This window comes from Mustelus asterias, chromosome 19 (assembly GCF_964213995.1).
Source record: "Mustelus asterias chromosome 19, sMusAst1.hap1.1, whole genome shotgun sequence".
Taxonomy (NCBI): Eukaryota; Metazoa; Chordata; class Chondrichthyes; order Carcharhiniformes; family Triakidae; genus Mustelus; species Mustelus asterias.
Genome location: NC_135819.1, coordinates 61,559,766 through 61,582,435, shown reverse-complemented (window position 1 = coordinate 61,582,435; position 22,670 = coordinate 61,559,766). Strand labels below are relative to the sequence as shown.

At 45.7% G+C, this 22,670-nt stretch overlaps 2 protein-coding genes across 4 annotated transcripts in view; one reads left to right on the top strand and one right to left on the bottom strand.

Annotated features, from left to right (window-relative positions):
- The window catches only part of ncaph2 (non-SMC condensin II complex, subunit H2), a 39,515-nt gene extending 35,488 nt beyond the window's left edge, over positions 1–4,027 (bottom strand). The window contains exon 1 of one of the 2 annotated variants that reach the window (XM_078235699.1): positions 3,906–4,027. The gene's annotated coding sequence lies outside the window, so the exon portion shown is untranslated. The remainder of the gene's footprint in view (positions 1–3,905) is intronic. The other variant, XM_078235700.1, reaches the window with a different exon arrangement.
- A 466-nt stretch (positions 4,028–4,493) lies between these two features.
- On the top strand, positions 4,494–22,608 carry lmf2a (lipase maturation factor 2a). Of its 2 annotated transcripts, none has more exons than XM_078235698.1 (14): positions 4,494–4,625; positions 8,680–8,933; positions 9,328–9,356; positions 10,154–10,350; positions 10,996–11,174; positions 11,532–11,670; positions 12,170–12,304; positions 12,847–12,952; positions 13,593–13,689; positions 15,401–15,583; positions 16,169–16,337; positions 16,900–17,011; positions 19,082–19,187; positions 20,089–22,608. In XM_078235698.1, the coding sequence occupies exons 1-14, from the start codon at positions 4,532–4,534 to the stop codon at positions 20,416–20,418; spliced, it is 2,130 nt and encodes a 709-aa protein (XP_078091824.1). In that variant the 5' UTR covers positions 4,494–4,531; the 3' UTR covers positions 20,419–22,608. The 2 variants fall into 2 exon arrangements, with proteins under 2 accessions (XP_078091824.1, XP_078091823.1); XM_078235697.1 differs by having other exon boundaries at positions 11,532–11,671; positions 12,165–12,304.
- Positions 22,609–22,670: the final 62 nt, after the last annotated feature.

The following is a 22,670-nucleotide window of genomic DNA, read 5'->3' as shown; positions in this document are numbered from 1 at the left end:
ATGTTAAAAGGCTGCTCTCTAATATATCGTGCATCTTTTCTTTGTGAGTTACATCACATGATGCCTGTTTTGATATCACTTTAAGAGAATATGTAAATGTTCATGAAGTCAAGATGTAAAGTAGCACGTGACCAGCAGACAGTTAGTGCTGGGTGAGTGGTTAGAGGTGTTGATGTGACAAATGGAAGTTGTTGAATCTCTCGAGTGTACCTGTTTGTTGAGCTACCTTGTAATGTGTACATATATCAGTTGGAGTTTTCAAATAAACTCAATCAACATATTACAAGAAATGTGCAATATGCAGAGATTAGTCTTTGGACATTCACCGGAGAGTCCATACCTTTGCTTTGGACATTGGAACTCCATACTGCATATAACAGGCAAGATGCCAGAACACACCTCCTTGTGGTGAAAGGGAAGGGGCCGGGTTTGCTAAGACATGATTGATTCAGCAAAATTCCATTGAACTGGGACAAGATCAAGCACACAACGGTGACCAAGGTATCAGGGCATGTTCAAGGATGAACTAGATACGTTGCGTGGTTCTACTTGGGAGTTGCCTGACAGGCTGTGGTCCAGATTGCATGTGGACTTTGCAGGAACCACATGTTTTTGGTTGTCATAGATACGCATTCGAAATAGTTGGAAGCACATACCATGAGTAATATTACAGCTCCTGTGACAATTGAGAAGCTGCATCACATTTTCACAACTCACCGGTTACCAGGTTTGTTTGTTTCAGGTAACAGCACTATGTTTACAAGTGAGGTGTGTCAGGAATGTGTGCAAGAGAATGGTATACACCAAGTGCGTAGCACGTTGTTTCATCCAGCTTCAAATGGTTTGGCAGAGCGAGATGTTCAAACTGTGAAGGAGGGATTGAAGAGAATGGCAGGTGATATGCTCCCAAGATTTTTATCCCAGTACCACATCACGCCACAATCCACAACTGGGCTCTCTCCAGTGGAATCTGTTAGGGAGAAGACGGAAGTCTCATCTTGATCTGTTTCATCCAGATCTCAGAGCAAAAGTAAGCAGGGGATAAGAGAAGCAGAAGGAATGACGCTACTTCCATTCCAAAGAGAGGCAATTCAAACTGGATGATCAGAAACGTTGGTGGTAACCAGAGGTGGTTACTGGGTGGTCCTGTATCTTGGGTCGTGAGACTCAAAACAGAACAGTTGATCACAGACTCCAAGACCACATTTGCTTGTGGTACAACCCCAAGTCAGGTAAAGTTTCAGAGTCAGCACCCTGTCTATCCACAGCAAATAGCAACTGAGCTGTGGACAATCACCAGGAAGCCATTCGTGGGGTTCCAGGTCTGCCAGTTGACTCTGTAGTGGGAAGGAAAGAGGAAGGTTTACATACAGATTCTCAATCTACCTCTTGCCAATGATTCCAAATCAACCGATGCAAGATTCACCAGTGCTACTGCTAGACTCTTGTATCGTTAAGACATTGTATTCGTTGTATTTCTGTCCTGATGGGGGGCGTTAAAAGTTATGGCGGGTGGGGGGGGGGGGGGGAGAGAGAGAGAGAGAGAGAGAGAGAGAGAGAGAGAAGAGTGTTACAGAGTGTCATTTTGAGTACAGTGTTCTTCTTAGCCTCTCTTATGTAATTGTTTGACTGCCATCTGTGGAGGATTCTGAGCATGCGCTGACTTGGGTGGGCTTTTCAGTCTGCAAGTTTGGGTTCTGCAAGCAAGATCTGTGTGCTAGTTGCTCCTGTTTTCATAGATCTACTGCATTATTGTTAAACTTCGGTAAGGAGTTCCTTCTTTTAAACAACACATTCAACTACCTTATTTGTGGTCTCAAGTTACCACATTCATTGAAAATCCATTTTCAGCCAAAACTTTTTAGAAGCGAGTACTTGATTTGTGGGATAGCTGGATTAGTAGCGATTAGCAGCAAATCAGTTAAGACACACTGTAGTTGGTTTTGAATTGGGCAGAAAAGCTGCAGGGCCATTAAGACATCCTCAGATGTCATTCCTACATAAAAGACAAAAAACATGCAAAGCGAGAAAATATCTGAGAGGATGACCTGATCATCCAGTTTGAACTGCCTCTCTTTGGAATGGAAGTCACAGGGCAGTATTGTTGCACAGTGGTTAACACTGCTGCCTCACGCAGGTTCAATTCTGGCCTTGGGTGACTGTGGGGTTTGTATGTTCTCCGTGGGTTTCCTGCAGGTGCTCCCACAGTCCAAGGATGTGCAGGTTAGATGGATTGGCCATTTTAAATTGCCCCTCAGTGTCCAAAGATGTCAAGGTAGATGGATTAACTATGGCAAATGTGCAGGGTTAGGGCGATAAGGAAAGGCCTGAGTGGGATTCTCTTTCGGAGAGTCAGTGCAGACTCGATGGGCCCCTTTCTGCACTGTAGGGATTTTATGGCTCTATAGGAGCTTGACGAAAATCTGAACTGCAGATGAAAAATAGAGGGAAAGCTGCATTACTGATTTATTTCACAGCGCAGATAAAGTAATGAAAAAGAACAGCCATTAGAAATGAAGGGTTGCATAGATACTTCATTTCTGTGGAGGATGAGAAGAACCCTCTTAAGCTGTGGAAGATGCTGAAGGATCACCTTTGTGTAAAGGTAAACATTAGAATACACCAATTGGAGCTGACGGCTGACAGACAATTGCCACAGGAAACAATTGATCAGTTCATCAGCAGGTACCATAACAAGGGCAAGCAAGGACTGTGACTTTTCGAAAGCTGAGTAGTCTGAACAGATGATGAAGCAAGTTACACTTTTAACGCCAACTGAAGTCTTCCAAGAAGACTCTGTGGGGAGGCATGGGGGTTCATATGATGTAAGTGTGGGAGTAGAGGTGCATTTTTGCAAGCTTTTGTGCTGCTCATCCTTTAATCCTTTTTTATCTTGTCTTGTCATCAGTGTTCGCCAAGAAGGGCTGGAGTTGACCCGATGCGATGGGGCTTCACTACTCATCCGGGCGTAGGTTTCTCTTTACCAGGGCTTCAGGACAACAACATGGCAGAGGTGCAAAGGCTTCGGTGAAACTCTGGATGGATCCTGGATGTTGCTCGACAATCCGGTCATGGCTTTGGCCTTTTCAAGCTCTGTGGATGTTGTATTATCCTACAGTTCATCTTTAATCCTGAACTTTGTTCCCTTGTGATTTTGTGATTGTCTTGTATCTTGACATGGATGTATGATATATGAGCACAGAGGCATTTGTCACCTGTTATCATATGTTAGAATCATAGAATCCTACAGTGCAGGAGGCCATTTGGCCCATCGAGTCTGCACCAACCACAATCCCACCTATCCCCATAACCCCACGCATTAACCCAGCTGGTCCCCCTGACACTAAGGGACAATTTAGCATGGCCAATCCACCTAACCCGCACATCTTCGTACTGTGGGAGGAAACCAGAGCACCCAGAGGAAACCCACACAGACACGGGGAGAACACCCAAACTCCACACAGACAGTCACCCGAGGCCGGGAATCAAAACCCGGATCCCTGGTACTGTGATGCCTGTTGGGCTTTAACCTGGTGTTGTGAGACTTCTTACTGTGATGCAGCAGTGCTAACCACTGTGTCAGGGTGTCGCCCCTATTCTTCGCTAATCCTTGAACGTCTTCTTGTAATTTCATCTCTAATTCTGTTACGTGATTTATCACATTGGGACAATCCTGTGAGTGACCATGGTCACAAGTGGGTCAATCCGCCGCTGGAGGGAAGAGGAGTTAAAGTTTTGGCTGAGCCTCCTTCAAAACCAGAATACTGTCGATTAATGCAATGAGAAAAAAACAGGGAGAAGTAAAAATATATATATATTTAACAACAAATAGAATCAGAGTCGGAGAGATGGGGTAGCGAAATCAAACCGGCCTCCCAGGGCTCAGATATCAGGACAAAACTCACCCCACCCAGAGCCCGTGTCCAGCTACGCCGCACTCTCCCAGTGTCCCGGGTCCGGCTGTCCGAGTCTCCGCCGCTTCTGTTATTTTGCGGCCGGCGCCATTTTTCGTTTTTCCCGCTCAGGAACCAACCCTGGACTGCGCATGCCCAGCATAGACTCAACCATCCGACCATGAGGAGGAGGGGGGGAAAGAGAAAGAGGAGAGAAAACGAAATTTGAGAGGATTGTACACAGAATAGAACCTATTATATCGAGATTGCGCTATGATGAAATTTATTTTCGTTCAGATAACCTGTTTGATTCGCTAAACCTATTAAAAATGTGCAGATATTATTTCCCCCTTCCACCCTGATGGTAGACGCCAAACCGAGGAGCGACGTGGGAGGGTTTAGAGCAATCCATTTTCAGAATGGGGGAATATTTTGAATTTTCTTTTAAATAGAAAAACGCTAACGCCCGTTGTTGAGTAGGTTGTTTTGTTTCATAACAGATGGATATACTTGATTGGAGTGTTGATTAGTGGCTCAGGGTGGATTATTTGTGGGTCAATTTGTATTGGTGGTATTGACCCTCCCCCTCCCTCTCCTCAGTGTGTGGTTGTGGCTGAGTTCAGGCCTGCCGCCTCAGGATGGGGGAGATGGGCGCTGTTCGCGGTGCCTTCCTCTACGGCGTCGCCGCTATTTACTTGTGTGCTTTCGCCTCACTTTATATGCAAATCCCAGGTAAGCGCGGCCAACTGACATTCCGCGGGCTCAAAGGTTCGGGGTCGGTCGGGGAAGGGCGTAGTCACCAGGCGAGGGAGCAGCCACATGCAGAAAGGGAGAGAGAGAGAGGGCTGACTCTCCATGAGTGGGAGGGAAGCAGGGTGAAAGTGTTAAATCATTTAGTTTGAAATAACACAAAGCGTGTGTTGTGGCGGCCTGGGAGATTGATAAGAATATTAATAAACTGGTGTGGAACAAGAGCCACCTTGATTTGGGGACTTTTGTCATCTAACAGAACCACTCTGGTTATGTTGGTGACAGACTCCCACTTGTGGAAAGCGCACACAAATGGCATCTTTAAGAAACGGCCATTAGACTCAACTAAAACCATCTCGTGTTTTATTTAAAAACAGAAAATGCTGGAAAATCTCAGCAGCTCTGACAGCACCTGTGGAGAGAGAATAGAGGCAACGTTTCGAATCTGGATGACCCTTCTGCCCACTTTCTCCCCCTGTCCCTAAACCACCCCTCCACACACTACACCTTACCCCTCAGTCCCATCTCTGCGGGGAAGCACATCCAATTACCTTTTAACCCTGGTTATGTGCAGTGACCCTCTTTGTGGGTTTTTTCAGCAGGAGTAAATTCTATAAGTTTGTGCCCTTCCCCCAACTTCATTCCTATCCCCCTGGTTTTTAACTGATGTGCCTGGGATTCCAAGCTTTCATCTTGAGTGGGCAGTTTGTTTGAATCAGCTATCAGTAGGTTGGCTTTGGGGATGTTACGCTTCTCACCATCTGCGAACACTGATATTCTGAATCGTGGGATCGGTTGGACTCTGTTCTGATAAGTTAGAAGCTGTGATCGAGCCTGTCAGCAAACACTTTGGATGAAAGCTGTCAGTTGGGGCTGTGCACCTTTCCCATCATCAGAACACCCTAAAGCACTTTACAGTCAGTGACATACTTAGAATCCTACAGAGCAGAAGGAGGCCATTCGACCCATCGAGTCTGCACTGACCACAATCCCACCCAGGCCCTATCCTCGTAACCCCACATTCACCCTATTAATCCCCTGACACTAGGGTCGATTTAGCATAGCCAATCAACCTAACCTGCACATCTTTGGGCTGTGGGAGGAAACCGGAGCACCCGGAGGAAACCCACGCAGACACGGGGAGAACATGCAAACTTCACACAGACAATGACCCAAGCCAGGAATTGAACCTGGCCTTTTTTTTTGAAACATTGTGAAGGAAACATGGCAATGCACAACAAGAACCTTTAAGTAACAATTTTCTTTTCTTTTGCTCTCCCCTATCTCACGCTCTTTTTTGTCACGTCACAGAAATTCCAGGAATGATCTTATTCTGAGGCCAGTTTTATTAATGTGATTTGACAGAAGTTCATAAATAGTTAATCGAAGAAAGAGCAGTGATCTGCATTCAAGGAGACGATAGAGAGGGTTTAGAACAAATATGCTCACTCCCAAATCTAGATTGCCCTGTCAAAGTGCATACAGGGTAGGATAATGCAAAAATAAAGTTTGTGTCCGGTATCAAGAGCTCAATAACACAGCCTAGGGAAATATAGAAAATGCAGCGGTGAACTTAGTAAGGAAATTTAAAAAGCAAAGAGACAGCATGAAGAAATATTGGCAAATAAAATTGGAAAAAAGCCAATGCTATTTTGTAAATGCAGAAAGAAGATCGTTAAAAGAATAAGACATATTAGAGACCAAAAAAGACATTGGCTGGAACTTTCCAGCAGTTCCCACCAGTGGGATCTTCTGGTCCCACTGCTGGGTTTCATGGCAGTGAGGGGTGCATTCAGCGGGAAACCCCATTGACAACTGTGGGACCAGAAGATCCCGCCGCCATCCAATGGCAGGCCACTTCCCACTGTTGTGGACACATGGCGGGTTACACAGTAAATCCTGCCATTGTGTGTGGAGGCAGAAAAGGACATGGTTCTCAATTAATACTTTGCATTAGACTTCACAAAGAAAAGTGATGCAAATATTGCGGTTGAGGAGAAGTATGAAATATTGGATGGGATAAACATAGTAGAAGAAGAAATATTACGAGGCTTAGCATCTTTGAAAGTTAGTAAATCACTAGGCCCAGATGAAATTTACCCTCGGCTGCTAAAATAAGCTGTTGAGGAAATAGCAGTGGCTCTGGCCATTTTTTTCAATCTTCTCTGGCTACAAGTATGGTGGCAAAGGATGAGAGGATTGCCACGGTTGTACCATTGGTTTAAAAGTGGAGAAAGGAATTAATGAAGTCTGGTCAACTTGAGCTCAGTGTTGGGCAAATTATTAGAAAAAATTCTGAGGGACAGTATAAATAATCATCAAGAAAGGCACAGATTAATCAAGGACAATCAGCAGAGATATGTTAAGAGAAGGGGAGTTGATGAAAGTAGCTCAACTAGTGAATTTTGGCAAGGCTTTTGCCAAGTTTCCATACACAGATTGGCCAGAAAGTAAAAACCCATGTGATCTAAGTGGCAAGTTGGATTCAAAATTGGCTCAGGGTTGGAAGCAAAGGGTAATGAGTTCTGAAGAAGAGTCATATGGACTTGAAATATTAACTATGTTTCTCTCTCCAAAGATGCTGCCAGATCTGTTGGGTTTATCCAGCATTTTCTATTTTTATTATGATCATTGTTGCTTTTGTGACTGGAAGCCACTCCCAGCTGGGAGTGCTAAATTGCTTGCTTTTTGTGTTATATATCAATGGTTTAGACTTAAATGTGGGGAGGATGATAAAAATGTTTGCAGCTGATACAAAGACTGATCATATTGTTAATAGTAAATGTAAAGTCGCCATAGTCCCAGGTGACCATAGGCTGAGGGTCACCACACCTCAGGCGAGGAGGGGCAAGGTTGAGACGGTGGGGCTTTATAAATAACCTCAGCCGGTACAGGAATTGAACCCGTGCTATTGATATCGCTCTGCATCACTAACCAGTTGTCTAGCCAACTGAGCAAAACCTACCTCTGTTAATAGTAAGCTGTAGATTGCAGGAATATATCAGTGAATTGGTCAGGTGGGTAGAAAAGTCAGATCATGTACCAACTGACGCAAGAACAGCTTTTTCCCTGCTGCCACCAGATTTTGAATGGACCTACTTTATATTAAGTTGATCTTTCTCTACACCCAAGCTATGACTGTATCACTATATTCTGCACCCTCTCCTTTCCTTTTTCCCAATGTACTCTATGTATGATATGCTTTGTCTGTGTAGCGCGCAAGAAACAATGCTTTACATCGTATACCAATACATGTGACAAATCAAAAAGTGGCAGGTGCAATTCAGTCTGATCAAGTGTGAGGTAATGCATTTGGGGAAGGCTAACAAGGCAAGGGAATACAATAAATGGTCGGTTACTAAGAATACTAAACCCCTGGCCACAGATCTCTGAAGGTACCAGGGCAGGTATAAAAGATGGTTAAGAAGCCATTTGGGATACTTTTCCTTCATTAGGGATGGTATGCTAGAACAGTGTAAAACACGAGTTAAACCGAAGCAAGAGTACCACGCACAGTTCTGGTCGCCGCCTTGCAGGAAGGAAGTGATTGCACTGGAGAGGATACAGAGGTGATTTGCAAGGATATTGCCAGGAATGGAAAATGTTATCTGTGTTGAGTTAGTTTTCCTTTAGATAAAGGAGGCTGAGGAGAGATTTAATTGATGTACATAAAATTATGAGGATTTAGATAGAGTGGATAGGATTTTCCATAGCAGTGGAACCATAACCAGGGAGCTTCAATTTAAAGTAACTGGTGGGAGGAGTTGAAACATTCTTTGAGCCAGAGGGTGTTGGAGATCTGGAACTATTGCCCAAAAGGATCAAAGAGGAAGATCCCCTTGTTGCACTTAAATTAAAAAAAGGGATATGCATTTGAAGTGGTGTTAATTACAGAGTTGCTGACCAAGAGCCAGAAAGTGGTAGATTGGAAAACTCATTCAGCAGGCGCAGCTACAATGGGTCGAATGGCTCAGATGTTGTAAACTTGCTATGTTTCTATTGTTACTGCTCTTGTGACCTTTCACTTTTCTGACAGGACTGTATGGAAAGGAAGGAATTCTGCCAGTCCGCAGGATGCTGCCCTTCACAGGAAAGCCACTGCTGGACCAGCTGACAGAGTCTCCAACGTTACTGTGGTTATGTCCCTGGCTGGGGCTTGACACTGAGCAGGGCATGGAGCTCATCTGCTTGTTGGGAGTTGGCCTGTCGATCATCGCACTGGTGGCAAAGCCTCTCCGAGATTGTTTCATCTTCGCATGTCTCTGGTTCCTCTACCTGTCTCTATATCAGGTGGGTGCATATATGTGTCTTTCCCATCTGAGTGTGTGTGCCTTTCTCACATGATACATGTGTATGTTGTGAGTTCCAAAGGTCGGGGGTGATGCAGTTCAACCCTGGGTCAGAAGTCACTACATCTGGTTTGTGGAACGGTGGAGAAGCGGAGTACATAAAGTAGTTCAGATTAGGGGCCGGTGATGTTTTTTGGGATTTCAGCCTGGATCCTGAGGTGAGGTGACAGCAAAACCCACAACAGCAAGAGCAGAATACCCAGGTAGAGGGAGTACATGCTGTATGCAGTGGGAGCTGCTTTCTGGTGGGAATGGGGGGGGGCGGGGGGGAGCTGAGCACTGGGTAGGTGGTTTCTCTGGATGAGTGTTAACGATTCATGTTTTATTTCCTCCAGGTTGGACAAGTCTTCCTGTACTTCCAGTGGTGAGTCTGTCTCATCCCCCATTATCCTCCCCCAGAATGTTTGCAAGGGTATTGGTGACAGGCAGTGTGTGCGGAGTGAGCAGAATGCAAGGGGCATGCAGGAACAGTGTATGAGGGGTGAGCAGGGGGTGGTATGTGAGGAGAGTAAGCAAGGGGCAGCACGTGAAGGGTGAACAGTGTGTGAGGAGTAAGCAGGGGGTAAACTGTGAAGGGTTGAACAATTTTAAAGTTAAACTTTTAAAGTTTATTTATTAGTGTCACAAGTAGGCTTACATTAACACTAATATAGTTACTGTGAAAATACCATAGTCGCCACACTCCAGCACCTGTTCAGGTACACTGAGGGAGAATTTAGCATGGCCAATGCACCTAACCAGCACGTCTTTCAGACTGTGGGATGAAACTGGAGCACCCGGAGGAAACCCACACAGACACGGGGAGAATGTGCAGACTCCGCACCGACAGTGACCCAAGCCAGGAATTGAGCCTGGGCCCTTGACGCTGAGAGGCAGCAGTGCTAACCATTATGCCACCATGCTGCCCACAGTGTGTGAGGGGTAAGCAGGGGACAGTATGTAAGTAGGGAGCAGCTTGTGAAGGGGTGAACTATGTGAGGGGTAAGCAGGGATGAACAGTGAAGGGGTGAACAGTTTGTGAGAAGTAAGCAAGGGATAAACATTGTGAAGGGTTGAACAGTGTGTGAGGGGTAAGCAGAGGGCAGCGTCCAAGGGGGTAATCAATGTGTGGAAAGAGCAGTGTGTGAGGAGTGAGTAATGAGTACTTCACTAATTCTGCAGGGACAGTTTGTTACTGGAGACTGGATTTCTTGCAATCCTGGTTGCACCACTACACTTGCAGAAATGGCGGGCAGCCCCTCCCCGACACCATGATGGCATCACCTTCTGGCTGGTCCGCTGGCTGTTCTTCAGGTTGATGTTTGCCTCAGGTGTGGTGAAACTGACCAGCCGATGCCCCACATGGTGGGGGCTGACAGGTGAGAAACGGTTACTGCAGTCATATGTATACCAACCCCGACCCCATCCACAACCAGTTGCACAATCCCCACTCTCCTCTGAGTAGGTGCAGCACTTCAATCTTCTTCTAGCAACTAGCTAACGAAAGATTGACTAATAAAAGTGAAACTTATCCTGGGTCTGGTAATGTTTTTGCCGTTTGTTATTTTTAGCGTTGCCAGAAGCAGTAGAGATTGGAGATGAGTTTTATAGAAGACTGAGTATTGTGCATAAAATGAACCAGATTCTTGGTTTCCATGCAAACTGTTCACGCAAGTATTTGCAGTTGATCTTCCAGAAGATCAGAGATATGCACCCGGGAGATTAGTGGCCAAGTTACATTGCACGAGATTTTATTCACTATTGTTGCACTATAGAGTGGACAGTAACCATAAACTTCCTGATTATAGGTTACGTCTTACTTACAGGCGGGTTGGTGATGGCGAGCCTGGGACAGTGTTCTGTGCAAACATTGTACAAAAGGAATACTGGAAATCTGAAACTAATACAGAAAATGCTGGAAATATTCAGCAGGGCTAACAGAGTCTGCGGAGAGAAGAAGAAAGTTAACGTTTTATGACCTTTCATCAGAACTCACTAAATTTTGATATCTGATTTCTCTACAGCTCTGACTTATCACTACGAGACTCAGTGCATCCCCACTGCTGCTTCCTGGTTTGCACACCAGCTCCCATCTTGGCTTCACAAGCTCAGCGTTGCTATTGTGTTTGTACTGGAGATTGTGGTTCCTCTGTTGTTCTTTGCTCCAACCCGTCGCCTCAGGCTGTTTGCATTTTACACTCAGGTAAGTCTGCACTCTGCAGATAACCAAGACATAGACAGTCAAAGGATGGGGTGGACAAAATAGGGAGTAAAACAAGGCACCCAAGACCTTTGCTGTCTGAGTGTTGAGAATACTTTATTTATATCCGCAACTAAGGTGGTAGTGAAGATTGCAAAGGGGGGGGGGGGGAGTTGGTATGTGGGTTTGGGAGAAGCAAGTATGTACCCGGAGGAGGGTGACATTTGCTGGTTGACATCAGCCTTGCAGACTGCCAGGTTCCCATGTATGTGGGAAGGATCTTGGCTCTCCCCCTCTCTTATGCTCACAGCCTTTCTGCATTTTTGTCTTTCTCTGATTAAATTTTCTTTGGCTCTACAGGTTCTGCTCCAGGCATTGATTATCATCACCGGTAACTATAATTTCTTCAATCTGCTCAGCATTGTCCTGGCGTTCTCACTACTGGATGATCAGCATTTTCACTATGGCTTCAGGCAAAGCAAGAAGCAAAACCCTGCAAGTGAGTATCAAACAAGTGTGTGTGTGCGTGTGTCACACTGTGACAGATGGCATGGTATTTGACACTGCTGGCATGTCCAGGGTTGGGTACCTGTGACTGCTGGTGTGCCCGGGGAGTCAGGTTTGACTTTTGGTGTGTCCAGGGGTTGGGTAACTGTGACAGGTGGCGTGTCGGGAGTTAGGTACCTGTGATTGGTGATATGTCAAGGGTTGGGGACCGGTGACTGTTGTCTGGAGGTTGGGTAACTGTGACAGGTGGTGAGTCGGGGGATAGGTACCTGTGACGGTTGGTGACTCGGGGCCGCCTAACTGACAGGTTAAATACCTGTGATTGCTGATTTGTCCGGGGTTAGGTACCTGTGACTGATGACATGTCCAGGGTTGGATACCTGTGATATGTGTGTCTGGGGGTCAGGTAACTGTGATAGGTGTCCAGAGAGAAGGTGATTGGACTCTAACATTTGTGACTTTACCATTTCTTCTTTTCTCTATTGGCCCAGGTTGGTTGCGGACACTACAAGCCCTGATCATTAGCCTCACTGAGCTGGCAGTTTTTGTAACACTCGTCTATGGGACAATTCACTACTTCGGACTAAGTATCAACTGGGAGAAAAGGATGATAGAGTCAAAAATAGGTATGAGCAATAAAGCTTCAGATCCTTTTCCTGTCTCTTAATCCATCTTAAACCAGCAGGCTCAGCTCTTCAGACATCATTCTCCAGCAATCCACATGTTTTGTTACTAACATCCCTTGCATTTACAAGCTGTTGTTGCATTTGTCTCTCCTATAACAATATATTTGCATGTTCCTTATCTTGGTGCTGGAGAGTGGTACAGTGATGCACATAAATAGTAAAAGGGTTGTCAAAGGAAAGGTAGGAATGATGGAGCAAATGAAGGAAATCCTCTTGTGGAGGCATGGGGCATGGCTGAGGTACCAAAAGAGTATTGTGGACAGCGCTGTGGGAAGAGAGGAGCAAGTGGAAAGACAATTTTGACATCTGACGTAATTAGGACAATTTTCTTTTTAACTTTTGGAAGTCATGATGTGCAATAATTCCCATTTTTAGGTAAAACAGATTAGATAGAGTAAATCTCCCTCTACACTGTCCCCTCAAATACTCCTCAGGCAGATACAGCACAAGCTCTCTAACCACACTCTTTGCTTGGTTTTTAGTCTTCACTTTCCATGAGTTTACACGGTGGCTGAAGATCGTGACTCCATTCACTATCTGGATCGGGGTGCTGTCTCTCAGCTGGGAAATACTTGGATCGCTGCTCAGGTGCGTCTCTGAGGAGGTATAATGGTTCTCCTTTCCTTTATATGTGCCCTGCCTGAAGGCAGGACTTCAGTTGATTGTCCACTGATGCTTCATCCTGAGCCATTTCTCTTGGTAATTTTTGTTTTGTGGTATTTTTCCATTACCTTCCACTCAAAGGAACATGGTGAGGAGGCAGATCCCAAGTCTGCCTCAGCCAGAATGGGAATTGAACCCATGGTTGGCACTCAATGAAGAACTAGCCATCTAGCCAATTGAGCTAACAGGTCACCAATGAGGGTTTCCCTGTAGTGTGGGAAGTGTGTCAGTCACTTTGCGAACTGCAAGCTCCCACAAACAGCAATAAAATAAATGAGCAGATAACCTGTTTTTGGTGGTGTTGTTTGAGGGATAAATATGGGCCAGATCACCCTGTTCCACTTCAATCAGTGCGCACAACAAAGAAAGATTGGAAGAGAACATAGTTCCTGCCCTTCCCCAGCCCCAACTAGTTTATTTATTCTCATTCCTGGTTTACTTGTTGTGCGTCCAATTTACAGTTACCCAAATCCAACCCCCGTTTGCTTGATTCTGTACCCATGAGTCCCCCAGTTGCACTGTCCCATTGCCCCCTGGATTATCACTGACTGTTTCTCTCTCACAGCTCCCTGATGGTGAGGGGCTTTATCTCCAAGCTCTGGGCTACCACCCAATGGGCCGTATTTGCTGCTGCTGCTGCTGCAATGTTTGCTGTTAGTCTGGTGAGTGAGAGCTGCTGGGTAGAGATGGGACTTCCCCTCATAACTTTTGGGTCTCAGTTAAAGAATAAAAGACTGCATTTATATAGTGCCTTTCACCACCTCAAGACATCCCAAAGTGCTTAACAGCCAATGAAGTACTTTTGAAGCATAATCACTGTTAGGGAACAGCGCAGCCAAGATCCTACAAACAGTAAGATAAATGATCCGATGATTTATTTTTTGATGTTGAATGAAGGATAAATATTGGCCAGGCTGTGGGGATAACTCACAGGCTCCTCTTCAGTACTATGGAATCTTTTATGTCTACCTGAGAGAGCAGAGAGGATCTCGGTTTACTGTCTCATCTATGTAGTAGCACCTCCTACAGTGCAGCATTCCCTCCACCACTCCACAGTGGTGGCCTAGATTTTCGAACTGAAATCCCTGGAGTGCAGCTCAAATCCACAAACTTCAGAGATGACAGTGCTACCAGCAGAGCCGCAGCTGTTTAAAAACAGCCCTAAATTATTGAAGGTTAGTTTCCCAGAACATGCCTGGGCTTCAACACACCTACTGTCCTTGCCGTGTTATTGACCTAGCTTACTCTTGATAAGGTGAAGAGCTGGGATTGGTTATTCTCGAGTGGGTGACGAGTCATGATTTGGTTGCTCAGAGGGCAGGTGACTAAATAGGACTGGTTGCTCGGAGAGAGGGTGGCAGACTGGCATTGGCTACTGAGAGGTGAAATTGAGAAGATTGGTTTATCCAATTGAGAGTCTGAAGGGAATGGACGAACCCAGATAACGTGCTCAAAGTTAAAAGAAACTCCAGAAGCAGTGACTGGTTCAGGCACAGGTTAGACTCAGCTCCTTCATAGGTGATGGTGAATGTGGAAAGGATGACCCAAAGGCCGAAAGCCTACCATTGGGGCGGGCGAGGTTCCCAGAATGGAAATCTCCATTGGCCTCGGGCGGGATTTTACGATCTTGCCCGAGGGAGGCTGTAAAATCCCGCCAAAGAGTGAGAGAGACTGGAAATGTTTAAAGAGAAGCTGGTGAATACTCAAGGGGTCAATTTATGGGACCCAAACCATCCCACGGCCTCACAATTTACTGATGATTTGCAAATCTCTGTGAAATTAAAGTCAACACGACAGCTCTCCTGTTATGCCACAGCTAGGATTCTGCCACATTATAGGAAAGATATGATCGCACTCGAGGGGATGGAGGAGATTTACAACGATGTTGTCAGGATTGGAACATTTTAGCTAAGAGGAAAGATTGAATAGACTGTGATTGTTTTCTTTGGGACATAGGAGGATGAGGTGGGCGAGAGGGATTTAATTGAGTTGTATAAAATTGAGGGACCTAAACTGAATGGGACACAAAGCATTTACTTCCCTTAGCAGTGAGCAGGGAACATAGATGTCAACGATTGACTCTGTATGGCTTCTTGGCTTTCTTCCTAACGGGAGTTGAGAAATTTTTTCACCTAGACTGTGGTAGAGATCTGGCACTCTACCTGAAAGAGTTATGGGTGGAAGAAACACTCATTGTATTTTTTAAAAATATTTGTGTATACGCTTAATGTCATGACCAGCAGAGCCACAGATAAAGAAGCCCCTCCCTGACCCAGCTTTACTTTGTTGTGTCTCCCCCCCCCCCCCCCCCCCCCCCGCCACACATCTCAGAATTCAGGGAGCTGAATGGTCTAACTTCCTGCCTTCTTCCAGGTTCCGTACACCTTCATCGAGTATGAGGCCAGCTCCAACTTGAGGCCTGAGGTACGGCAAATGTATGATCTGGTTGATCGTTATCAACTGGTCAACTCCTACGGGCTGTTCCGGCGAATGACAGGAGTTGGAGGTCGTCCAGAGGTTGTGGTGGAAGGAAGCTATGATGGCCAGAGGTGGACGGTAGGATTCATGCACAGTGCAGAAGGAGGGAATTATCTGTACTGCTTGTGGCAGGACAGATTTCAGTTTAGTGCGAGAAGTCATTAGAAAGTCGTGCTGTGACCCAGCACCCAACTCGACCAATCTCGCCCTGAGCTTGGCTTCACCCCCTCTCTCTATCTCTTTCCCCCACCACCACCCACCCCCCAACACCCCTTTCATTCCTTGACCTGAGTGGGGCATGGCTTCCCTCAATTGTTGCCTTGAGTGGGGTACAGCCGTCAATCCTTGCCCTTCAAATGTGATATAGACCCCATAGATCCTTGCCCAGAGAGAGGGGTACAGCCCCCCTCAATCCTCACAATGAATGGGGATGACCCTCCTCAATCCTTGCCCTACATGTAGAGCACAGCCCCACCAATTTACACCGTACAAGTGGGCGCAGCTCCCAAATCTTCGGCATGTGAGTGGGGTGATCCACTTGCTTTCCCTTCCCCTGCTGCTCCCAATACTTGCACGGTAAGTGTGGTATTGTCCCCTGGGGCCCTGCACTCTGCACCTTCTTTTGTGTCTGATCCCATATTCCGGAACTTTTCCTTTTCTCAGGAAATTGAATTCATGTACAAGCCAGGGAACCTCAGCGTGGCCCCCCCTCTGGTGGCCCCACACCAGCCCAGACTCGATTGGCAGATGTGGTTTGCTGCCCTTGGTGACCACAAGCACAGCCCCTGGTTCACCAGCTTCATTCATCGGCTTCTCCAGGGAAAGAAAAATGGTGAGTGCAGAGAATCTTACACCCTGTTACACAGTGCTGCTTGTGCTATCCCTCACTCTGTTACTCAAGTAACTCTCGCTGTTACACTGTACTGCTTGTGGTATCCTTCACTATTACTCGCAGTAATTATCTGTACTGCTTGTGGTATCCCTCACTATTACTCGCAGTAACTCCCGCTATTGCACTGTACCGATTGTGGTATCCCTCGCTCTGTTATTCGCAGAACTCTCTTGTGCTGTTTGTGGTATCCCTCACTGTGTTACTCGCAGTAACTGCTGCTGTTGTACTGCGCTGGTTATAGTATGTCGCTGTTAAACTTTGCTGCTTGTGGTATCCATCACTGTATTACTTACAGTAAATCTCACTGTTAAACTGCACTGATTGTAGTATCTATCCATCACTCTGTTACTTGCAGTAACTCTCTGTTACACTGTGCTAATGCAGTAGCTCTTGCTGTTGCATTGTGTTGGTTGTGGTAGCTCCCGCTGTTAAACTGCAGTCCTCCAGTGTTAAAGTATCCATCCTGTCACTTCTTATTTTCTCATTTTTTTTCTATTTTCAGTCATTCGCTTGGTGCAAGTGGATGAGACCAAATATGTCTTCAGCAACAAACCCCCCACTTACATCCGGGCCCAGCTTTACAAGTACTGGTATACCATACACAGGACTGACAGGTGAGTGACTAGACAAGTGGAGCATACAGTTACCACGGGAGAGGGGAGGGAGAGCATGCACTAGAAGTGGGGGAGGGAGAGTGAATGAGTTTGGTCTTAAGAGAGTGAAATAAGACACATAGTCACAAGAAGAGGAGAGAGAGAATAAGTGAGGGAGTCCATGTCTACAACATCCAGTGCCCTACCCTCATCAATCATCATCGTCACTTCCTCGAAAAACTCAATCAAGTTAGAGAGACATGACCTCCCCTTCACAAAACCATGTTGCCTCTCGCTAATACGTTCACTTATTTCCAAGTAAATCCTGTTTTGAAGAATCCCCTCCAATAATTTCCCTACCACTGATGTAAGGCTCACCGGCCTGTAATTACCTGGATTATTCTTGCTACCCTTCTTAAACAAAGGAACAACATGGGCTGTTCTCCAATCTTCTGGGACCTCCCCTGTACAGTAAGAAGTCTCACAACACCAGGTTAAAATCCAACAGGTTTATTTGGTAGCACAAGCTTTCGGAGTGTTGCTCCTTCCTCAGGTGAGTGAAGAGTTGTGTTCAGAAACAGGGCATGCTTCAATCACCTGAGGAAGGAGCAACACTCCGAAAGCTTGTGCTACCAAATGAACCAGTTGGACTTTAACCTGGTGTTGTGAGACTTCTTACTGTGCTTACCCCAGTCCAATGCCAGCATCTCCACATCATGACCTCCCCTGTAGCCAGTGAGGATACAAAGATTTCTGTCAAGGCCCAGCAATTTCCTCCCTTGCCTCTCTCGGTATTTTGGGATATATCCCATCAGGCCTTGTGGACTTCTCTACCTTCATGTTTCTTCAGAACCCCAATACCTTCTCTTTTTTTATCTCAACATGACTCAAACTATTTACACCCCCTTTCCCAGATTCATCATCCACCAAGTCCTTTCCTTTGGTGAATACTGACGCAAAGTACTCATTTAATACCTTGCCCATTTCCTCTGGCTCCATGCATAGATTCCCTCCCCTGTCCTTGAGTGGACCAACCTTCTCCCTGTATATGTATAAAAAGTCTTAGGATTTTCCTTAATCCTGCTGGCCAATTATTTTTCTTGATCCCTTTTAGCCCTCCTTACTCGTTGCTTAAGTTTCTTTCTACTTTCCTTGTATTCCACACTTGCTTCATGTGTTCCCAGCCTCCCAGACTTGACAAATGGTTCCTTTTTCTCTTTGACTAGGCTCACAACATCTCTTGTCATCCAAGGTTCCCAAAACTTGCCATACTTATCCTTCATCTTTACAGGAATGTTCCGGTCCTGAATCCCCATCAACTTACACTTGAAAGCCTCCCACATGCCAGATGTTGATTTGCCCTCAAAATGTGCCCCCAATCTACATTCTTCAGTTCCTGTTTAATATTGTTGTAATTAGCCTTCTCCCAGTTTAGCACCTTTACTTGAGGACTATACCTTAAAGCTTACTGAATTGTGGTCACTGTTCCTGAACTGCTCCCCTACTGAAACATCGACCACCTGGCCAGGCTCATTCCCCAATACCAGGTCCAATATGGCCCCTTCCCTAGTTGGACTATCTACATACTGTTTCAAGAAGCCCTCCTGGATGCTCTTTACAAACTCTGTCCCATCCACGTCCCTAGCACTAAGTGAGTCCCAGTCAATATAGAGGAGGTTAAAATCTCCCACCACACAACCTTGTTACTTTTACTCCTGCCTATATATCTGTTCCTCTATTTCCCGCTGGCTGTTAGGCGGCCTATAGTAAACACCCAACAATGTGACTACACCCTTCCTATTCCTGAGCTCATGTTTGCGACTTAGGTTGAGGGAAGAAACAAGCATGGACAGATGGGGACAAATGACTTGTTTTTATGTTATGTTTCCTCACTAATGTGAATTTCTCGATCTTCCACCTGCCCCTCCCTTGCGCACCTGCTGCCCTCACACCCCACCCACCCTGACCTCGTGCCGCTCCCAGCTTGAGCCCGAATTGCCCGCCACCTACCCAATCTTGCTCCCTCCTATCCTGCCCTCGCTGATTCCTGCCAACTTCCCCTTTCTCACTTTCCATCCCTTCTCTCCACAGCACACTCAATGATTGGTGGATACGGGAACATGTTGGAGAGTTCTTCCCCTCAGTGACTTTAGGAGACCCCAACTTGGAATCACTGTTACGTGAACATGGCTTTAAGGTGAGGACTGCAGAGCACTTGCTGACCTGTCAAAACTGCCCAAACAAACACTCCCAGGGAGGAGCAGCATGGGCTAGATACAGAGTAAAGCTCTCTCTGTACTGCTACTGGAGGAAACTGGGTCCCTCTTGTGCTACTGGAAGGGAAATAAATAGAAGAGAACAGAAGTGCAAGAAATGGAGTAGGCAGGATCGAGAGCCCTGTCTACCCCGGTGAAGCTGAGCCCTTGCTTGAAGAAAAGGGAAGATATATTGGAAGCATTGATGTAAAAGGTGGCAGAGCAGATGCAATGGGGACTGAAACTGGTAGAACAAGATAAATCCTGACTGAAAGCAGGATGGTAACTATGGGAATCGATGGGTTTCTGATAGATATTAACTAATGGCCTCTCCCCAGAAATGGAGATGGAGAGAACAATGGAATTTGGAAACTCTTTTCTATTTGGGAGAGAGAGTTGAAAGTCGCAGTGATAGGTTCCCATAGCAGCGACTGTTATTCGGACGAATGGAGTTAAGTCAAAGGTGAGGTTGTTTAACGTAAGAAGAAGTTCAGCAGAGTGGGGGTGAATGGGGACTGATTAGTCTTCATTCGTGGATGTCTGGAAGATTGCCGGGGGTGATGGAAGAGCTAAAGAGAGTCAAGGACCACGTTCAAAGTGAGACAACTAGGCCCTGGAAACTTGCTAAAATGGTGGAAAGCAGTGGAAGAGGTTGAGAAGCAATGGACAAAAAGAAGAGTTGAGACAGCAAGAAATAAGTTTGTGGGGGAAGAACAGTGAAATGTGGATCGAGCAGAGCAGTCTGTGGATTTTAAATGCAGATAAGGCTGTCTCTTGTATCAAATCTGTCTCTGTGCCGCATGTGCTACACATTCCTGCCGCTAACTACTGTTTCTCTCACAGGACAAAGTGCCTCCGAAACGGGCCGTGAAAGATGTCTTGCCGTCCATCCTGAAATTGACTCGGGAACAGGTGGAACCCTACTCTGGGGTGCAGGTGATCTGGGGCCTGTACTTTGCCGTGTTGTTCATCTCCCTGTTCAAGGTCGTGACCAACCGCAAAGCCAAGGGGAGCCAGTCGAAACCGGATTGGAAGAGACCGGAGGGAAAGGATGTGAGTGGTGGTGGGGAGGTGGATGCTGATGGTAGGAGGAAGGAATTTCGACGGCCAGAGGGCAAAGTGCGTCTTCCCACTGAGGAACAGTCGCCAGAGAACGTTCGCAGAAGAAAGTAATCATCAGAGTCCTTTTTTAACTGATTTATATTTTTCTATTATATCTAACTCTCTCCCTCACGCTTCTGCTGCCCTTCATTTGAGAATGAGAGAGGTTCTATTGCCAGACTGCGTGTCACAAATCCAAGTGACAAATGTGATCCCATCTTACCCTAGGCTGCCATTTACTTAGGATCTAAATGTGGGAGGTAGAAGCAGACTGGTTATTTTAAGGAAAAAAAACCCCTTATTAAAATCTCCTCTGAGCCTTCTGTGCTCCTTTGGGAATATTCCTGGTACCTTTATTCCCTCAAATCTATAGTCTCTATTCCTGGAATCATAATGATGAATCTGCACTGTGCATACTCTGTGGCTTTAATGTATTTTCTATGACGGAAATCCAAAACTGTACACAGTTTTGAACTGTGGACTAACCAAGTGCTTTGTATAACTTTATTACCTCTTTACACAAAGTTGTATATTTAATTGAAGGATTTAACTTGATGACCAGATGAATTCATTAGCACAGTCCTGCAGCTATGCCTTGTGTTATTGGGGTTTGAGTGCCCAGGTTTCACTGATCAGATAATGAATGTGTGTAATGGGTCAGTAATTCTTGAGTCAAGAGTTTGTTCAATGCTTTGGGTTGGTGTACTGGTTACTTTTTGTACATTGAGTGGGTTTGAGGGTCTCTCCCTTTTCAATACCAGCTCCACTCGCCTGTGGTTACAAGCCTTCCACTGACGAGGATCATGTTATATATTCCGCTGTTCTTCTTTTTCTGGCTCCCATTGAATCAGGGGTGAATCGGTAAGTCGCCAACATCTGTCCTTGTGTGATGTCAAACTCTGTATCTAAGTGTCCTCTAGTGTGGGCCCAAAACTAGATGATCATTGATGGCTTGGTGAGGAAAGGTGCTGCAGTGTTGCAGTTCTGCCTCCAGGTGTCAGTAATCTACCAGGGAATCTATCTGATTCCATGGTGTCCCAGTCATGGATTCTATTTCAATGCTGACTGGGCGTGCAAGTTTCTCACCGTTCATTCTAACCATTTTCCCCCACTCAGCATGTTACAGATTTTGGTGCTGATTCCTGGTGAAATGGTACCTTGCCTTGTGTGCCATTTAATGGGCTCTTGCTGCTCTCCTGATCCAATTTAATTTGAAAATTGTCCGTGATACTCTGTGTGAAAGAGGCATTGTCAAAATTCTATTGCAATAAAATTCCCCTGTTCTAAAATATTCCAGTGGTGTTGGAACTCTTTGGATTTTTGTTTTGTACAATTTTATATGCAATTTTCTTCAAATGCAGAGTCTGAATGCCAGGTCCCGGAGTAGTTAGCGGATGTCTAGCGTATGTTGAAGCTCAGGCTGTGTGAGATAACATCTGAGATGCGAATCACAGAAATGTAATGTATCTCTGCATCAACACTTCAATTATAAACTCATTTCCTCACAATCGCTGGCCCCTTGTGTATTAAATGATACAATATTGCCTCACTCCTCCAGCAAGCATACTTACTGAAATTAGTAAACATCCTGTGGTATTCCCAGTGAATGAAGGAATGGCACAGCATCCCCCCTTTCTCTGGCACTTTTGAGCAGCAATCAAACCTTTGCTGAACACTACAATTCTGTGCCCTGAAAGGGAGAACGCAAGTGACCCCAGTTTCAATGCCGTTTTGCCTCCTGATGTAGTGCTATCCAGTACCCATGCTAACAACAGGACTGGGGGGGGGGGCGGGGTGAAGAGTCTTCTGTCGAATTGTGGCTGCTGATTAACAAACTGTTTGCCCATGCTCTGAATTACTTATTCTCCACTATCCCACCCACTATTGATTATTCTGCTCTAAATCTTGTTCCCTGTCTGTTTGCATCTTACTCTCACTGACACCTCATTATTTACACTGAAAGAGCCCAAGTCCCCTCCGAGCCTTCATGTAACCACTTATTTCTGTCTGAAGTCATTCTGACACTGGACACAACAGACTCCAAGCAGATGTTCCTGAAACAGTCTCGGATGTACCCCCACTGTCTGAACAATTGGCACTGTGTCAACAGGAGCAACTTCCTATCCTGTCTATTTAAACTATTTAAAGCTGGCATACTTGTGTGAGGCGCAGTGGGGTACGTTACCACACAGTTTACCCAACTCCTTCACTGTAACCAGTAAAATCCTAAGTTTTAAAGAAATAAAACATTTCACATTTTCTAAAATTGTATGATGATTTTACTTCAAGGTCTCAACCGCTTCCAGAAAGCCTGTGTCAGGTTT